General features: G+C 33.6%; 2 protein-coding genes and 1 non-coding gene across 3 annotated transcripts; 1 reads left to right on the top strand and 2 right to left on the bottom strand.

The window, feature by feature from the left end:
* Window positions 1–308: 308 nt before the first annotated feature.
* LOC111403804 (mitotic checkpoint protein BUB3.1-like) lies at window positions 309–4575 on the bottom strand. Its single transcript, XM_023032423.1, has 9 exons — window positions 4225–4575; window positions 3962–4092; window positions 3612–3694; window positions 2419–2685; window positions 1950–2025; window positions 1395–1475; window positions 838–916; window positions 648–748; window positions 309–551 (listed from the first exon to the last, which is right to left on the bottom strand). The coding sequence occupies exons 1-9, from the start codon at window positions 4339–4341 to the stop codon at window positions 464–466; spliced, it is 1023 nt and encodes a 340-aa protein (XP_022888191.1). The 5' UTR covers window positions 4342–4575; the 3' UTR covers window positions 309–463.
* A 3037-nt stretch (window positions 4576–7612) lies between these two features.
* On the top strand, window positions 7613–14794 carry LOC111403803 (zinc finger protein-like 1 homolog). The gene is made up of 9 exons (XM_023032422.1): window positions 7613–7848; window positions 8246–8326; window positions 8409–8529; window positions 8684–8778; window positions 10923–10994; window positions 12923–13177; window positions 13284–13392; window positions 13922–14108; window positions 14412–14794. Exons 1-9 carry the CDS (start codon window positions 7825–7827, stop codon window positions 14491–14493), a joined length of 1026 nt encoding a protein of 341 aa, XP_022888190.1. The 5' UTR covers window positions 7613–7824; the 3' UTR covers window positions 14494–14794.
* Window positions 14795–15316: 522 nt separating this feature from the next.
* On the bottom strand, window positions 15317–15390 carry TRNAN-GUU. Its single transcript has one exon. It is a non-coding gene; the product is annotated as a tRNA-Asn (tRNA).
* Window positions 15391–17113: the final 1723 nt, after the last annotated feature.

Raw genomic sequence — 17113 nt, 5'->3', positions numbered from 1 at the left:
AAATTTTAGATTCAAAATCCCTAGCTTTCCTTTGCCAATCAAGCACAGGATGTACTACTGATTGATTCCAGACCAGTTTGATCGAGTAAGAATAGACTGTTTATTACAAATACACAGGCGCAGTATGAAAAATCTCACAGAAAATCATATTAGCAACAGCTTCAGAGTTTTCTCAACGTATCTTGGCAATGATTTTCCAAAATCATTACCTCCATTGTCACATTTCATCAAAAAAATACAGACAAATTCTTAATTTATTTATTTATTTTTTATTTTTATTTTTTTCTTAAAAGATCTAATTCACACCAGATTAAATCTCAAGTGGGCATTGGAGGATCAGAAATAGCTTGTCCAAGAAAGGAATCAACGAGACAATGACAATAGAAACTATATCACACTACAGTTCACACTAACATATGATTCATAAATATTACAGAACTAGTTGAGTCAAACAAATTTTCCTTCATGTAGCTGGATTGGGCAACATTTTGGGTTTTGGTTTGACTTCAACTTCATTCACACTGCGGACAAATATAGCATCCGGTTCATGGCTGCAAACAAACAATAGCAAATAACAAGTCAATTAGCTGAACACACGCTTGCTCGCACAGTGTGTGTGTGTGAGAGAGAGAGAGAGAGAGTCTTACGGTTTGTCTCCCTCTTCGTACGTATAACTCGATGCTACAGCCAACAATCTCCCATCTCTGCTAAATGACAAAGCTGCAATGCCTGTTGGGTACTTTGGGTACTGCAAATTTTCGAGGTAGAAACATAGTTAGGAATCTATAAATTTCATAGAGATATACGAAATCAAGAATCAGGTCTAAAATATATTACCTGATACAGCCTCTTCTTGTTGTTCCCGTCCCATACATTGACATAACCATCACAACCTCCAGTAGCAAACGTACCATAGCTACACGCAAACATCCACAAAAAAGCTAATGAGACTGAAATTAAATGCTTGCAACCTATAATGTCACACACAATTGAACTTGCTTAGTGCTAAACTCTTTTCCAAGCTTGGAGAGATCTCCAGAATAAAATCAATAGACCATAGAGCATGTTTTATATAGTAATCATTCCAAGCATGCACAGATTACGAGTAGATACATTGATTCACAAAGTTTTCGTATCTTCCTTGTTCACACTACTAATAATCATTTGTGATCAGACTAGCTACCATTTTTTCGAGGCTAATATTGACCGTCCAAATATTATATTGAATGATCCTGTACAATTTCAACCATCAGTTTGGCATTATTTATAACTTTTCTGCAACAAGGATTTCATGTCTTCTGCTTCTTGGATGTAACTAATTGCTCTTAGACACCCATTAAATGCAATCTTGAATGGATTAGGAACAAATACCCAATCACAATAGAGGAACTTACATGGGGTGAAACGCAATAGAATTTACTGGGTACACAATATCCCTTCCAGCTTCTGATTTACGATGACATTTGAATGCATATCTGCACGTTAAAACCATCAGGAGAAGGGACGTAGTTTAGGTTCACAGGCAAATGAGTAGGGCAACAGTTCATAAATACAGGAATATCTTCTAACTTAAATGACCTGTATCTTTGGGTTTTGGGATAAATTCTATTTACTATCCGTAGATAGTTCAGCAGTCAAAACTTCTAAGCAAGACATTAAACTCATAAGCATCGCATCTAAACAGTAAATGCCTCGTTCCCTGACCCATTAACTAGAAAATCATAGGCCATTCTACATCTTTAAAGTAAACTCCAGAAACATGTGATTCTAAGAAGAAAATTTCATGAAATGAAAAATATTAACTACAATTAATTAGTGAGCAAAAAGGTATCCCAGATGTGAAAATATGTCATGCAGTTCTAGCACTAAAACACAGAACAATTTAGCTAACAGGATCACGCAAGCATCTTATAACTGCGTCCACACACTCACAAGATGCAAATACATACTTTTTGGATTGACCAGCCTCAGAGAGATCAAAAAACTCCATGGCAACTCGTCCTTCCACAGAACTAAGAGCATAACCTGCAAATGGAAGTTGTAACCAGAGGAGTGCTAGTGAAATTAGAACCTTAAGACAACTAGTTATGTAATTTAATCCCCTAAATAAAGTTACTTCTAAATTATTAGTTAACCATTTCTTATCCAAACAATCCTATCTATGAAAATTCTATGTCAATCAGCACATTTTTGGTTGTCCAAATATTTCAGAAAACAGAACTCTTCAACATAGTAATATTAGTGATAGTCAAGATTCTCTCAGAAATTCTGGATAAGAAAAGTAAATCGTGCATAACTAGTAGCCAAGATAGAGTAAGAATAGAGCACAAAGCACTTTCGACAGGAACATCCGAGCAAAGCAAGATAAAGCAAAGACTACACCAAGCCCAAAAGCACAGAAAGATGGGGAAAATGCACCTGTTCCATTGGGATAGCATCGCACACATCTGGTTTGGTACTTCAGTGACGATTCCCTCCGTTGTTCAGGTTGATTCATGTTCCGAAGATCATACACATTAACATGTCTTCCAGCAGTGGCTACTACCAAACGATTGCCAACAAGAGACAAAGAGTAAACACGTTCAGGTTGTGTGTATGTTCCAATAAGAGAACGCTCCTGACCGCTTGAACCTCTGGGGTCCCAACACTTCAGGGTTTTGTCCCAACTACCAGTAATAACTTGGCCTAAAATCATGAAATATAGAAACAAATTAAGAAATATGGAAACATCATTCTAAAAGAGTGCGTGTGAGTGTGTGGGCACATATGTAATAGACCGAATTTGATCAACATATATGATATACATAATTTCGTCACGAACAGTTTGTTAGAATTATGCGACATGAAGTAAACTGTTTAATAGTTAACTAGTAAAATTATCTAGACACTGCAAAATTTGGAATGTAGACAGATGTTGTAAATTATATAGACAGAACTATTGCATCTAATAAAGGAAAAAACCCAATCTCAAACAGATGATAGTGATGAGAAGGAATTGAAGCAACCATCTAGTGTTGATTCTACTCCTTGCAGATTTTTATTTATTTTTATTATTATTGTTTATTGTTTATTTTTACTTTTTACAAGAAAAGAGTTGGAAATGCATATTGATAATTCATAACACATGTACAGAAGGAACAAGCATTTGCAACCAATCATGGTAAACTTCAAAAAAGGAACGCTAATTTGAGAATAATAACTATGCGAAAGTGTCAAAACTTGCAATGTTTCAAAATCCTCAGAAAAGAAACCTATAGCTGCATTGTCAAAGTTTCTGTTGGTAACTACCCTTCCTCCTCCATAATATATATTTAATGTTTTATTTTTACACGGGACAAGAGAGGAAGAATATGCCATTTTAATTAAGGACAGTGAAAAAGTGTATCAAGCAGATGGATACCCATTTATCCATATATATTTATGTGCTCCTATAAACATAAGTTTTATCTCTCAGAAGAGTTTTACACTTTTTTGGGTTCGTGCACTGTGTTTATATCATGCTAAGATCACCAATTCAATTAGTCAAATGCATTTCCTTTATTTGATTTTTTATTTTCTATCAAATTCTTTTCACAAAAATAACGACAATAAACATGAACATAAAAACCTACCGGTTGCATATGAGTATTCAATACATCGAACTGGTGCATCATGCCTTCCCAAAATATCCTCCCTGCTATGATTGAACACCAGCCTGAAGCAAAAAGAGCGCCATTTTCAGAGACAATCATAAAATCACGAACCCAAACACAAACAATTACCTCACCTTCAATCATATAGACAGATGACATTAAACAAGTATTGTATACATTTTTCCAGAATCAACTTCTTAATAAAGACTCATCCCAAAACAGTCAGTTAAATTAGAAACTAAAACTATGAGTTTGGGGGAAATTAGCACTTAAACTGAGCTACTATTAAAAAAATAAAACAAAGAAAAAGTAGAATCAGCAACTATAACCTTCTAACAGTGTGGTCAGCACAAGCAGTGAACCCTGAGGAATCGTCGTGGAAGCAGCAATCAAGCACAGCACCTCCGTGCATGAACTCTCCTCTCAGTGCATTGGCACTTGCATCGTACAGTCGAACACTCTGCTAATCAAGCACACATCAAAATACAATCAAATCTCCTAAAAAAACACCCAAAAAATTCACAATCAAGATAAAAAAATGCAAAATCCAAAAAGGAAAAAAGAAGAAGAAAAGAAGCAAAAAACAAGTAACCTTATCCCAAGACGAAACCAATAAGTTGTCGCTGTGGTTTGAAAACCGGAGATTTGATATGCCATCGGTTGGAGGGCTGGTCAGCTCCCGTCCAGTCGATTGTGGCACCGCCGTCATGATCTTTGCTCGGTGTGTTGTTACTGAAACTATTGAATCAGATCTTGGAGAAAACCTGTGTGAGTGTGGAATGTCTGGGGTTTTATGCGTAGAGAGCGAAGAGAGGTAATGCAGGTAGAAGTCCTGTCCACTATCCGGGATTTGAATTCAAATGAGGAGTTTTCCGTTGTAAATCTAAAGAAAATTTTGAAACAGAGAAATTTGTTTGATCTTCATGTTCTATAAAATTCATTTTTAACTATAGAAATTCGCGATTTTATCAACTTTTCACCACATATTCCTTCAACTTATCTTTTATCAAAATTTTAAATCTGATTTTAGTTAAACCAAAAAGAGATGAAATGTTTTATCAAAAATTTGATAAAAATTGTGTCCCATGAAATGCGTTCCATTATCAAATATATTTATAAATTAAACTGGCCCCTCGAGACATAACCCAGTATTATCAAGAATAGAAGTAAAGTTATCTCATGCCTTACTGATAGTCACAGTGTGAGAGTTCGATTCCTGAGACATGGACTCTTTGTAGGCGCATTGTACAGACAACTCTTATTCCCTGACCTGTTTGGTCACATCCTGCAATTTACTTCTCTCACAAAACTCTAGGGGCAAGATGATGGGGCCTTCAAGATTAGGGTTCAACCTTTATAAATTAAATTGTCTATAATTCTTCCCAAATAAAGGCTCGGCTCCCATTTTTAACTTTTTATAAATACTCAGTCTTACTTTTTATTCACACGATTCAAAGTATTGCTCACGTATACACTACTCATTTATATCTATTTAAAATTAAAATAGTTTATAATTATTTGAAAATTTTGGTGTTAAAAATAAAAAAAAATTATTTGGTCCCATTTAATAATTGATGTTTGTCCTTTTCTTTTCTTTATTTATATATAAGTTACTATTATTGTCGTTGTCGTCACACATTTTCGTTATGTCTTCAAAAGAAAATGTCTTTCGCCCCATATAGTTTTATTTTTGAATTATTGGATAGTACAGAGACAACACTAATTCGTAACTAACATTGCAAATATACTTATTTCCAAACTTAGTATATACCAATTACAAAGTGTAAATGGTTAGCAATATTCTTGCATTGGAGGAGATCATAGTGAACTTGATGGAGTCATCAATTGTCCATATTCCGATACTTTTGAGAGCAATTTATTATTTTCAAATGCAACGTATGAATCTCTATTGTATTGTACTTTAAGATCGATAATCAATAGCTTGATTACGTCAGGTTTCTACATTAATAGATTATAAACACAATAATATAGCAATATGAATCAATAAAAAATTATGGTAACAACACTTGGAGTGTTGATCAGTGTTTTAAAAGTCGGTCTTATTATTGATCTATAAAAAAAAATAAAAAGATGGAGTGACAGATAAATGAATAAGTAAATGTAAAATAAAAATATATATACGATCGTAGACTCGCCATTGTTAAATAGGCCGATTATCATATTATCTTAATGAAATCGAAATTATAATTTTAACATGTAATTAATAGGTTTTTATTTTTTTAGTTCAATTCAATTTTTATACCCAAGCTAATGTCAAATTCTCAAATATTTTCGAGCCCTTATTCATAAAGTCTACTATCTAAATTCAAATATTTGAAAATCAGATATGATTGTTTGCTAGATTCTTCAATCCAACAATCTGAGCAATGTACTTATCCTTATATTTAAATTGATTAACAATATTTTTGTAAATTTTATGAATAAAAATATATCTGTTATTTTGTCTGAAATTCATATTAATCAAATATTAGATTAATGTCCGTTAAATTTATAAAACCAAGAAAAAGGTAAGGACATAATTGAGAGAGAGTTAAAATTTTTATATATTTTTATTGAAAAATTAATATCTTACTTTAACAAAGTTCATGTATGATGAGACGGCCCTGAGAATACGTAAGTTGAGTGATCGGACAGAGCCTCAACATCCAAGGGGCACAAAAAATTAATTTGTTATATATAAAAAAATGTTTTATTAATATGAAAATTTAAATTTTTATTATTATGTCAAGTTAAATGGCACAATATTTATGAAAAAGTGTATATATATATATATATATATATATATTACTTTAATATTTTTTTTTTAGCGTATTGTAGAAACAAATTTATTTATTTATTTTTAATTTAAAACTATATTGCTTAAACAAAAAAAAAAAGGAGATAAAAATTTTAAACTGTCTATTATACTTGTCCAATCTCAAATGTACAATTAGCTTCATTTAACAATAACCAATCTAGTAAGACAATAAGCAACCAAAAATTCAAATGATTTAAGTAAAGAGTTAAAAGTAACATCTAAATCCCTTTTCACTAGCATTATTCTTCTCTCTTCCATCCTTTAAACCACAAAGAACAGTTAAAGTAAAATTGTAAAAGAGAAGAAACTCTATTGTCAATCTTTGTTGCTTGCTCTACAAATATTTAAATATCATATTTTTTCTATGAAATAATATTATTGAAATATGTTTTCTTTCTTAGCCTCCATTTTGACCGACATTATTGTAAAAATGAAAATGAAAAATACAATCATTATCAGCCCCACATAAAAGATAAAAAGTCAAATATAGTGACTTGATGTGATGGATAACAGTTATATTTTTCATTTTAATGAGAAAATAAGAGAGCTCAAACAGGGCCTTAATATATTTTTGAATTACATTAAGGGGCAACATTTTAAAATGTCACACAGAATACCCAAAATCTCAGGATCGGTTATGCACATATGAATTATCATTCAGGTTCGAAGATTAATATTACACAATTGGACTTAGTGGTGGCAATGAGCAAACCGTGACTCGACTTGAAAAAAGTTTAATCGGTCCGACTCAAAGCTCGTTTTTACGAGTTAGGTTCAAGCAAAACCTCAAAAATGAGATTTTGGCCTGGGCCAGCCTGCAAGCACGTATGTCGGCTCCTACAACCCTCTTTTTATGCCTAATTTTGTGATTTGTAAATTAATCATTAATTTTTCGTATATTCAAAAAAAATAAAAATCGAAAAGTTCATAAGTCGGTCTGACTCGACTCCAACAAAAGCTCGAGATGAAGTTTGGGTCAAGCCCCATTTTTTGGGGACGAGCCAAGTCTGGACTTAGCTTGAGTCCAAAAAGCTTGAGCTTGTTTTTACAAATCGATATTAAAGTCTCGAGCTTGAGTTTGCGAGCTGACTCGACTCGACTTCTTGCGATTACTAATTGGACTCAGGGTCGAATTCGACCAAATCGGTATGTAGGCAGCGCTTCTCTATCTGTCCACAGTGGATCATATAACCCAAACACAAGTATCCAACAAAAACAAAAGATTGATTTACGCTGTTAAGTTTATCAACATCACCGAATTAAATTCGAGCAATTAATTAATTTAATCCACCTCAGCTAAAACCCTAGTAAATCAAATTTCATCTTGAAAATCTCGATCTCAAGTTTTTTCTGTTTTTCCATCCGGTCCATACAATGGTGGTCTGTAAATGCCGCAAGGTATGACAAGATATACATCACTCTTTTATGCATGTATATGTACAGATGTAGCAATTGATTTATGTAATTTTGATTTTTTTTTTTTTAATCTGATATGAAGTTTATGTTGCTCCTAGCTAATTGCATTTTCGAAGTTTATGTATTTGATTTAATTCACTCTCGAATCTGCACTTCGCTAATTTTTAGATCAGATCGAGGTCGCTGTTATATACTATGGGAGACATCTCCAACAATAACTATTGTTTGTTATGCGGTGTTAAGTTAGTCAATTGGATTGTTTTTCTGATTTCTGATATTCATTTGCTCGATAATTTGTGCAATTTGTGGTTGGGAGATGATTATTGGATCTGATTCCCTTTGAAACACGAGTAATAACTTTATATGGTTTGCGTTACAGGCCACCAAACTATACTGTTTCGTGCACAAGGTCCCAGTTTGTGGGCAATGCATATGCTTTCCAGAGCACCAAATTTGTGTGGTACAGTTTACTATAATTCGTATCACAAACCTCACACACAGTAGTCTGGATTTATTGAAATAGAATTGTTCTTGCATTATAGGTACGCACATACTCAGAGTGGGTAATTGATGGAGAGTATGATTGGCCTACTAAATGTTGCCATTGTCAGGCTGTGCTTGAAGAGGGAAGCGATCCTCAGACTACTCGATTGGGTTGCTTGCGTATGTATTTATGCTTGCACATTTTTATGAATATTGGAAATATGCGTGATCAATCATCTCTCTCTCTCTCTCTCTAGAGAATTGAAAAGATTGAGATGTGCGTGTATCGATCAAAGTTCATCCTGCATGTCTTATCCCTTTTTTCTTTTTGCAGATGTCATCCACACAAATTGTTTGGTTTCACATATTAAAAGTTTCCCTCCACAAACTGCTTCCGCTGGATATGTCTGTCCAGTTTGTTCTACTTCGGTATGTTCTACTTTCAAAAAGTTATTCAATTTCTGTTGCCAATGTCTATTGTTCAGTAGGCAAACCAATTTGTCATGGAAATGTTTTAACTTGCACTACCAATGTCGTTGGGAAAATTTCAGCCTCCTTTTGGCAAACTTATAAATCAATTTATAAATGGTCAAATTTCATTTTCAACCATACATTCTAATGGACCCACAAGAACAATCTACTTATCCACCACTTTCAATCTATTTATAAATTAAACCATTTATAAATTCTTTCCGAGTGCTTCATATTTAAAATTTATATGTATTTGAAATGTCATTGTTATAAAAGAAAATAATAGCAAACTTTTTAAATATTTGATCTTGGTAACACATAAAATGAAACTTATGGCTCTTTACACAAAGCTGAAGCTGATGAAGTACACTGAAGAGCCTGGTTTTCTTGAGAATGTAAAATGAAATAATTGTATCTTCTTGCAAAACTTATTACAATAATGTACATACCGTGACCTCGATATAATTCACTCAGAAGGTTGAGGTTTAAACGGTGTTTGCAGTTGGTTAGGAAATGACAGAAGTGAAGAGTCTTGAATCTTGAGTGCTAATTGTAGAGAAGGCTTAATCAGTTTCCCAATGTAGTGCTAGAAAACCACGAAGCATTTCTAGCATTATGGTTAAGATTTCTTTAATAAGACCTGATTGGGAAATATCAATGAAGACACCCGAGATCTCAGAATTGGGATTCATGAATAGACAAACCTGTCCTTGTAGATTGGGTATGAGTTTTTGAAATCAGACCTCATCGTATGAGAATAGTAGAGATGTTATCATGATTACTATCCTCTAAATTCAATACACTTTGTTCTAAAATAAATATAAGAAGATAAACTGTCATTTCCGAAATCCATACTTCATTACTAGCCTAACCATTCTTGAGAATATGTACATTTATCCATTAAAAGTGAAACTCCCAACTTATCTTAAGTCAAATACCTCGACTTTGTCTTCTAATAATATTTTGAAACAGACCCATGGCTCTTGCATTGCTAAGCTATCACAAGCAATCTACCAAAATAAGCGGACAAGCTAAGACCTTGGGTGTATTGAAGGAAAGATGTAAAGAGGTTAAGAGAAGCTCAATAACACCCCACCGCCACTTCCAGTTATTATTATTCTCGTTTAGCTGAATTAAACAAGGATAATATGGCTAACGAACTTCCATGATTTAGTAATGGCAACAGACGATCAATAAATTATCAGAATCTGATATTCAACCTTGTTAAGACCTACAAATTTGTCATGATTAGAGACCCATATTCCAAAATAGTCTTAAAAACTTGAGCCCAAAAATCCAATGTTGAACTATGCTAAATGACTATCTAAAGAAAATTTAACTTCAACAATCAAGTTGTAGAGATATCTTTAGGATTTTATGTTCGGAAATTGAGCGCATTGAACTCATATTTAGGATTTTACATCATTACAGATAGCCCCTCTTCAGGGAGAATATAACATCAAAATGGAGTTCCTCCTTGAGAGAGAATGTGATCGATACAGGGTCCCCATCTGGGTATTACATGAATAGGGAGCTCCATTTAGATAATTGTTTACATCGAATAAAGCTCCTCTTTGTGGGACAATACATTGCTCTCTTTGACACATCAACACAGAACTCTGTAGGAGATTGATGGTATCAATCGGAGCTTCCTCCAGGAGATAGCACCTTCAATACCAATGAGTAAGGAGAAGTAAAACCAGACCAGACCTGTTATATATAGCCAAAATTAAGAGCAATCAGAATTAAGGAAAAACTAATTGAAAAAAATTTGTTTGATATAGCTAAATCACGACTTTGCAACAAATCCAAGACCTTTGATAGTAGAAAATGAAAAGTGCCTTTCTTTCGTCTTTCGTTTATTCTCTCTCTACTTGGCCTAATATTTGTCACCACAAGGTTATGGTTTTTCCTTATAGATATAAAACGGGCATATAGCAGTAAGCTCTGAATACAGTCTTATGGCACTAGAACATGCTTACAAATGGTGTGCAAGATCAGAGTTTTTGTGGATGCATACATATTTATTATCTTGAACACATGTAGAACCTGTTTTGCCTGTCTTTGTTTCATACTCACGAGCAATACTTTGCTGGTTGCAGATATGGCCTCCTAAAAGTGTCAAAGATTCTGGATCTCATCTTCATTCAAAGCTAAAGGAAGCAATTATGCTGGTAAAATCATTTTTATTTATTATTATTATTATTTTTTTTTACAGAAGTAAAGCAAACTCGCATCTTGTTTTATTTGTTAAAATTGTAATTATCGACTAAAACAACAAAAATAAACCATTCCTTATTTTTCGATAAATTTGGGGACCACCACATTACTTCTTTTTTACTACTTAACTTGATTGCTATATCTACTTGAGAGTCTAATGAAATCACTTCTTCACAACCATAATGGGTCACTTTCCATTATTTTATCACTATCTATTTCTTCTTTCTTTTCGTATATTGATGTTCAATATATAGTGCTGAACTGCCTCGGGGTCAATCTGGGAAGATGCAATTTCTATTCGAATATTTGTACTTACACTTGCAGATTGTTTTTGTCTATTCTCCTTCCTCCCCTACTTGCTGGATGTAGTTATTAAATTGTTTATGATGATTTTTGGCTGACAGTACATTATCACAGATGAGGTGGCTTAGGAACTCCTTACCTTTTTGAATGATCATCAAAACTAATTTAGGAAATGTATTTAGTAAGAAGTCTTGGGAAATTCTGCGGACTCAGCTAGCAAAGGTTTTAGAAATCAACTTTTGTGCTGGCTAGGAATGAGAATTTTCCCAGACCGTCCAGTTCACTTATTTGGCTATGGAAATGCTAGCTCCAATTCTAAAGAAATGTGGATTGTAGGATTACTACGATAGATGTGTCCGTCAGTTGTACTTATCGAAAAAAAGAAAGAAAGAAACCATGTACATCCACTGTAATGCATTGTGCCCCTTTTGGGTCTTTATTTAATATGCTGCACTTATCCTTTATATTCTTGTCTTACAAGTCAAGCTGAAAATTTGTATAGTTTTGTATGATACTTCTAAAATCCAGAAAATTCTCTCATATCTGTGGTAATATTTCTTAAATTGTTACTTCAATTAGATCAGATGGGGTTTGGACAGAATTTTACAGATATCTCCATGGATTTCTGTCCTCCCTTTCTTTCTCTCTTCCTCTTTAGCCAAGTCATTCTCTTTCCTTTCCCTGCTGAGTTCAAATATTCAGTTCGAAGCCAGGCCTCTTCTGCTACAGCTGGTTGGGGACAGGGATATAAATATCGAGAAAAGTTTGTGTACGGCTTGGTCAATTAAGTAAATATAATCAGATTATTCAATCTCTGAAAGATGGTTCTATATGTAATATTTCAAGCAGATAAAGTCATTGGGTATTCCTCTTGGGAATTAATATGGGTGGAGTGATTCTATACAACTTATTTACCAATTAATTGGTTTGCCATGTCACCGATGCTTCGGAGATTATATATATATATATATATATATATTGGAATAGTGGAAGTGTATCTTAGCTACCGGTCCTTTCTGTACATGGAATTTCATTTGAGGGAATGCACAGGGAAACAAGAGGTTTGTGGTACTGAATTTCCAAACACGACTTGGTTTTTCTGAGTTTGGCTTCACTCCATCTTCCATGATGGAAGTCTTGCTTCAGTTTCCAAGTGAGAGTTCTGATGTTGATTTTCCTTCTGGTTAAGTCTTTAAGTACCCAAAAGCAGCTTCAACGGATGTACTCCTTTAGCATCTTGAGCCAAACTATGGTTATAGATGTTCCAAAACAGTTGCTGTTAACCACACAAGTTCTGCTTGAAGGCTTTGATGGACCACATTTGGTTTCTTTGTAAATTTCTTCTGCCTCTTGCTCTCGTGAATTTGTGTCCTCTAAATTCATCTTTCATGCTAGTGGGTGAATGTTTTCATTTGCTTTTTCGTCATTCTCTCCCTTCGATTTCTCACTGTTTTCTTTTTCTGTTATTGTTCTTTTTGGTTGTAAATGAAGGGTTGCAGGGCGGTGTTTCTTTCTCACCACTAGGAGGATAATTGCCTCGGTGACCTTTTATATTATATGACATCAATTCTTTTCGCAGACTGGCTTGGAGAAGAACTTGTTTGGGAATCATCCAGTTTCATTGCCAGGGACGGAGCCCCGAAGTCCTCCACCTGCGTTTGCTTCAGATCCACTGATGCATGCCTCTGCTGATGGAAAAGATGTGGCTTCTACCAGGACTGGTTATACAAATCCTGCACATTTGGAGATTGTGGAGATAGATGGGCCTGCCTCAGCAACGTCATCACTGTCTAATCATGAGCACAGTTTCATGAAAAACACAAGTCCTACTGCTGTAAGAATAATCCTTTATTTTTTCTATTTTTTATTTTAACTATGTTCGCCTCTATATGCTACGTGGTGTGTTTCTGCGTATAGTTTTCTGATCTATTTGCACACAGCCTGTTGCCATGACACGAAAAAATGCTGTTCAAGTTGAGAGGCAAAATTCTGAGGCTTTATATTATGCAGATGATGAAGATGGGAACCAGAAGAAGTACACTCGAAGAGGTGGGTGAAGGTCATTCATTCTGTGATCTTTTCATGATGTTTGCTATCCAATTTTTGGGTTATAAATTAAACCTTAGATTAAATGCCCAATCATTTTTCACTCTCACTGTGACATACATGAATGCCATCTGTGATATGGAGAGGAATAGCTTGGTTCTCATGGCCCATTGCGTTCTGGGGATAATAGCATCTGATATCAAGTGTTGTATGCCCCAGGCTTGAACGGCTTATTGTATGGAAAATAGGACACTAAATGACATGTTAGATAAGCCCAATTCACTGCCCAAAATTGGGATAAATGTCGTCCAACCTTGATTTGCATATGCAACCTTATAAACAGTTCTCAAACTCTATGTTCAGCCAGTGTAATATCTAAGTTGGCTTCTCATATTTTTTAAATTTCATCTTAGAAAATTGATTTTGTTATGATTGCCTTTTTTGTACTATAGATGCTATTTCATGATTTTTTTTTTCTTTTTTTTTTTTCTTTAACAACTTTGTAAAATGAACTTGCTGATCTTGATTGCAGGTACATTCCGCCATAAGATTCTCAGGTCATTGCTACCTTTCTGGTCTAGCGCATTGCCGACTCTACCAGTGACTGCACCACCGCGAAAAGATACATCGAATGCAGATGAAGTACCTGAAGGTCGCACAAGACATCATAGATCTTCAAGGATGGATCCAAGGAAACTCCTCCTAATTATAGCTATAATGTAATCTATGCCTTTGTTTTCCCTTGGCTGTTTTTCTTTTTTATTTCTTCTTTGCATGCTTATGTGCAATTGGCTTGCTGTATAAAGGATCTATCCTGAACGAAATAAGAATTTGATTGCAATATGATGTCTATCACTGAATGCTGGTGGTGACTTGATCAAATTTTATAGTTGAACAACAAAATGTCATGGAGATTCCAGAATAGAGATTGAATGTTGCAGTTACAGTTGCTCTTTTTTTCTCATTCAATTCTTTTATGAACATCAAGTCGACTTAACATCTTTCCTCCTTTTCTTGTGCAGGGCTTGCATGGCAACAATGGGTATTCTGTATTACAGAATTGCACAACGAGGTCTGGATGATGCATTGCCTGATGAAGAATAGCAGCGATCAATATTGATAAAGCCGTGTTTGGTGGCTGCAGGAAGAATAGGATATTACTCTGCTTTGCTGCTTTGTTTGTTATTCAGATCTTCCTTCTGGCAAATATGGCTGTTTTTGTGTTGAACACTACTGTTTTCTGGAGCTAGATCTTACAAACTCTACTGCCCATTAGATGTCCTACTTCTCTCTTTGTTCTTTTGTAACTTTTTTTCTTGCTACGGTTTAGATTTAAACTGGAATATAAGATTTCGAAGAAATTCCTTATTCTTCATATTTATCTGAAATTGCTATTTTTTACAAATTTCTTCTTCCTTTTTGCTTTTCCTTTCGATGACAAGGATACAAACTCATAGCAGCATCAATTTGAGTCTTCAGAAGAGAAGTTAAGTGTTCACGTCAATGTAAATAACTCAGAGAGTTTGATTTCTCCAATTTGGCATTCTATAAGTGTCACAATATACACAAGTTGACAAATACACACTTGAGAGATTACATAACTCGAACAATGATGAGTCAATTGTATCATTTGATTTCATTCGAGGATAAATGCGTGGAAGAAAATTCAAGTTCTATCAAATTCATATGCTATGGATCTACAGGTCTTTGCACGGAAACTGAAATGGGAAGTAAAACGTGACACAATTCGATAAATGAATACATTTTTTCTGACAAAGTAGGAATCGAAATGAAATGTTTGGACTGTGGGTGTAAAAATGAAAGATTTGTGTATTAGTCTACAATAATTTGAAAGGTTTGGGGCCCCAGGTGCAATTCTCCCTTTCCGTAATTGTGTTCTTGCTAAGAGAAAGAAAAAAAGGGATATCGCTAGAGGAAGGGCTTGAACCTTCGACCTTGTGGTTAACAGCCACACGCTCTAACCAGCTGAGCTACTCCAGCTTCGTGATTTTTCGATTATCTTAAATTAATATATCTTATTATATAGTGAGAATTTCCTTATTTGTTGGCGGCTTTTGAAATAAGTTCTTATTACGTTATATTGATGGGTGTTTTTAATTCATGCTTAAATTTTTATTACAATTTTTAAGTCAAATAAATTTCATCAAATTTATGAGCAACTATATTATCTATAAAACCATCAACTTTTAGAAGCAAAATTGGGCTGACAGTGCCACAGAAAAATCAGAAAGTGACCAAAACCGATCGAATTTATGATAAAATTCCGTTCACTTTCTATTAAACAAGAAAGAAGAAAATTTTATGTTAAGACTTGAGTTTAACCATATTATAAAATATCATGGAGATCATTATAAAACAATATGGAGATCATTATAAAACAAACTTATTTTATGTCGTGGTCTTCCTCCATGTTAGAGTTCTTCAAAATTAAGGGATAGTAAAATGTTCTGTTCGAATCTACAACAATCTATTTTTTATAATTCTAATTGTATTTAAAAATGTGAATAAGTAAGAGCATACATAATATAGATTATAGAAAAATAAATTTTAATATATATTAGATAAATATAGATTATAGACATAGACTATAAATTATAGATATTGATTATATATTAAGTCAAGGAAAATACTTATGGTGTACACACAACCTTACACCCCCCCTCACATGAAGGGGGGGTGTAAGCCTGTGTGTACACCATGTGTACACACAGCACAACCCATTAAGTCAATGCTAGGTTATAATAAAATTGTTCTTTCAATTCCTAGTTTTCTCTAGGGTTTTCAATTTATATTGGGAATTTTCACAATGATAATTACAAACCAGATTATCCAAATAAGGATTTGTTTGATTCTCATTCTCTAAAATACATTTTCCTCTCTTTTTTTTAACCACACATTTTTCATTAAAATAATATTACACGTAAATAAAAATATTTTCCTTATTTTTCAATGACATATTTCACATCAATATACCATTCTAAAATGTATTTTTTTTTCATAAAAATGAGGCTCAAACACCCTCTAAATTTAGTAACGATTTTTTTTAATTTTAAGGACTCAAGGATTTCACATCTCAATATAATATATGTTGGAATTAGATTTATAAATGTTGATTTTGCATCAACTTCGGCCAAGTATTTAGATAGATTCCGATAGTCAATTCAAGCATATGAATTCAACTTGTAAAATTAACATTTCACCTTCGGAAGAAAACTTATAAAGAAATTATCATGAATGACAAATTCTTGTCATTTTTTGAAATTCAACTTGTTTCTTAACTTTTGTATATAGCCATGTATTCGACTTGTTTTTTACTTTTTCACTACATGTTCAAACCGTTTCATGCTTTTTAATATAGTCTCTCTTTTTAGTTCAACTTTTTAATTATTTTATGGTTGGTTCTTAAAAAAAAAAATTATTTGCAGATTGTAGGGTTCTAGGAGAATTTTGTGACGCAGATTTGCCCTATCAGTGCCAATAATATAAAAGGGGCATGCGCTTCAAACTGCGAAGAAGAATTTAGAAAACTTTATATTTCTTCTCAATGTCTAGAAAGATTACCTATTTCTAGATTCAAACATATCATGTCACTAAATAGATATTATTATCATCAAAAGAGTTGATGGAATCTTCTAGAAGTTCTTGAGAATAATGATATTAGATATTAATTGAAATAAAATGCGTAATTAAAATTTCTTTTTGT

Source organism: Olea europaea, chromosome 11 (genome assembly GCF_002742605.1).
Source record: "Olea europaea var. sylvestris chromosome 11, O_europaea_v1, whole genome shotgun sequence".
Taxonomy (NCBI): Eukaryota; Viridiplantae; Streptophyta; class Magnoliopsida; order Lamiales; family Oleaceae; genus Olea; species Olea europaea.
The sequence above is the reverse complement of the archived record's forward strand: the minus strand, read 5'-3'. Positions and strand labels throughout refer to the sequence as shown.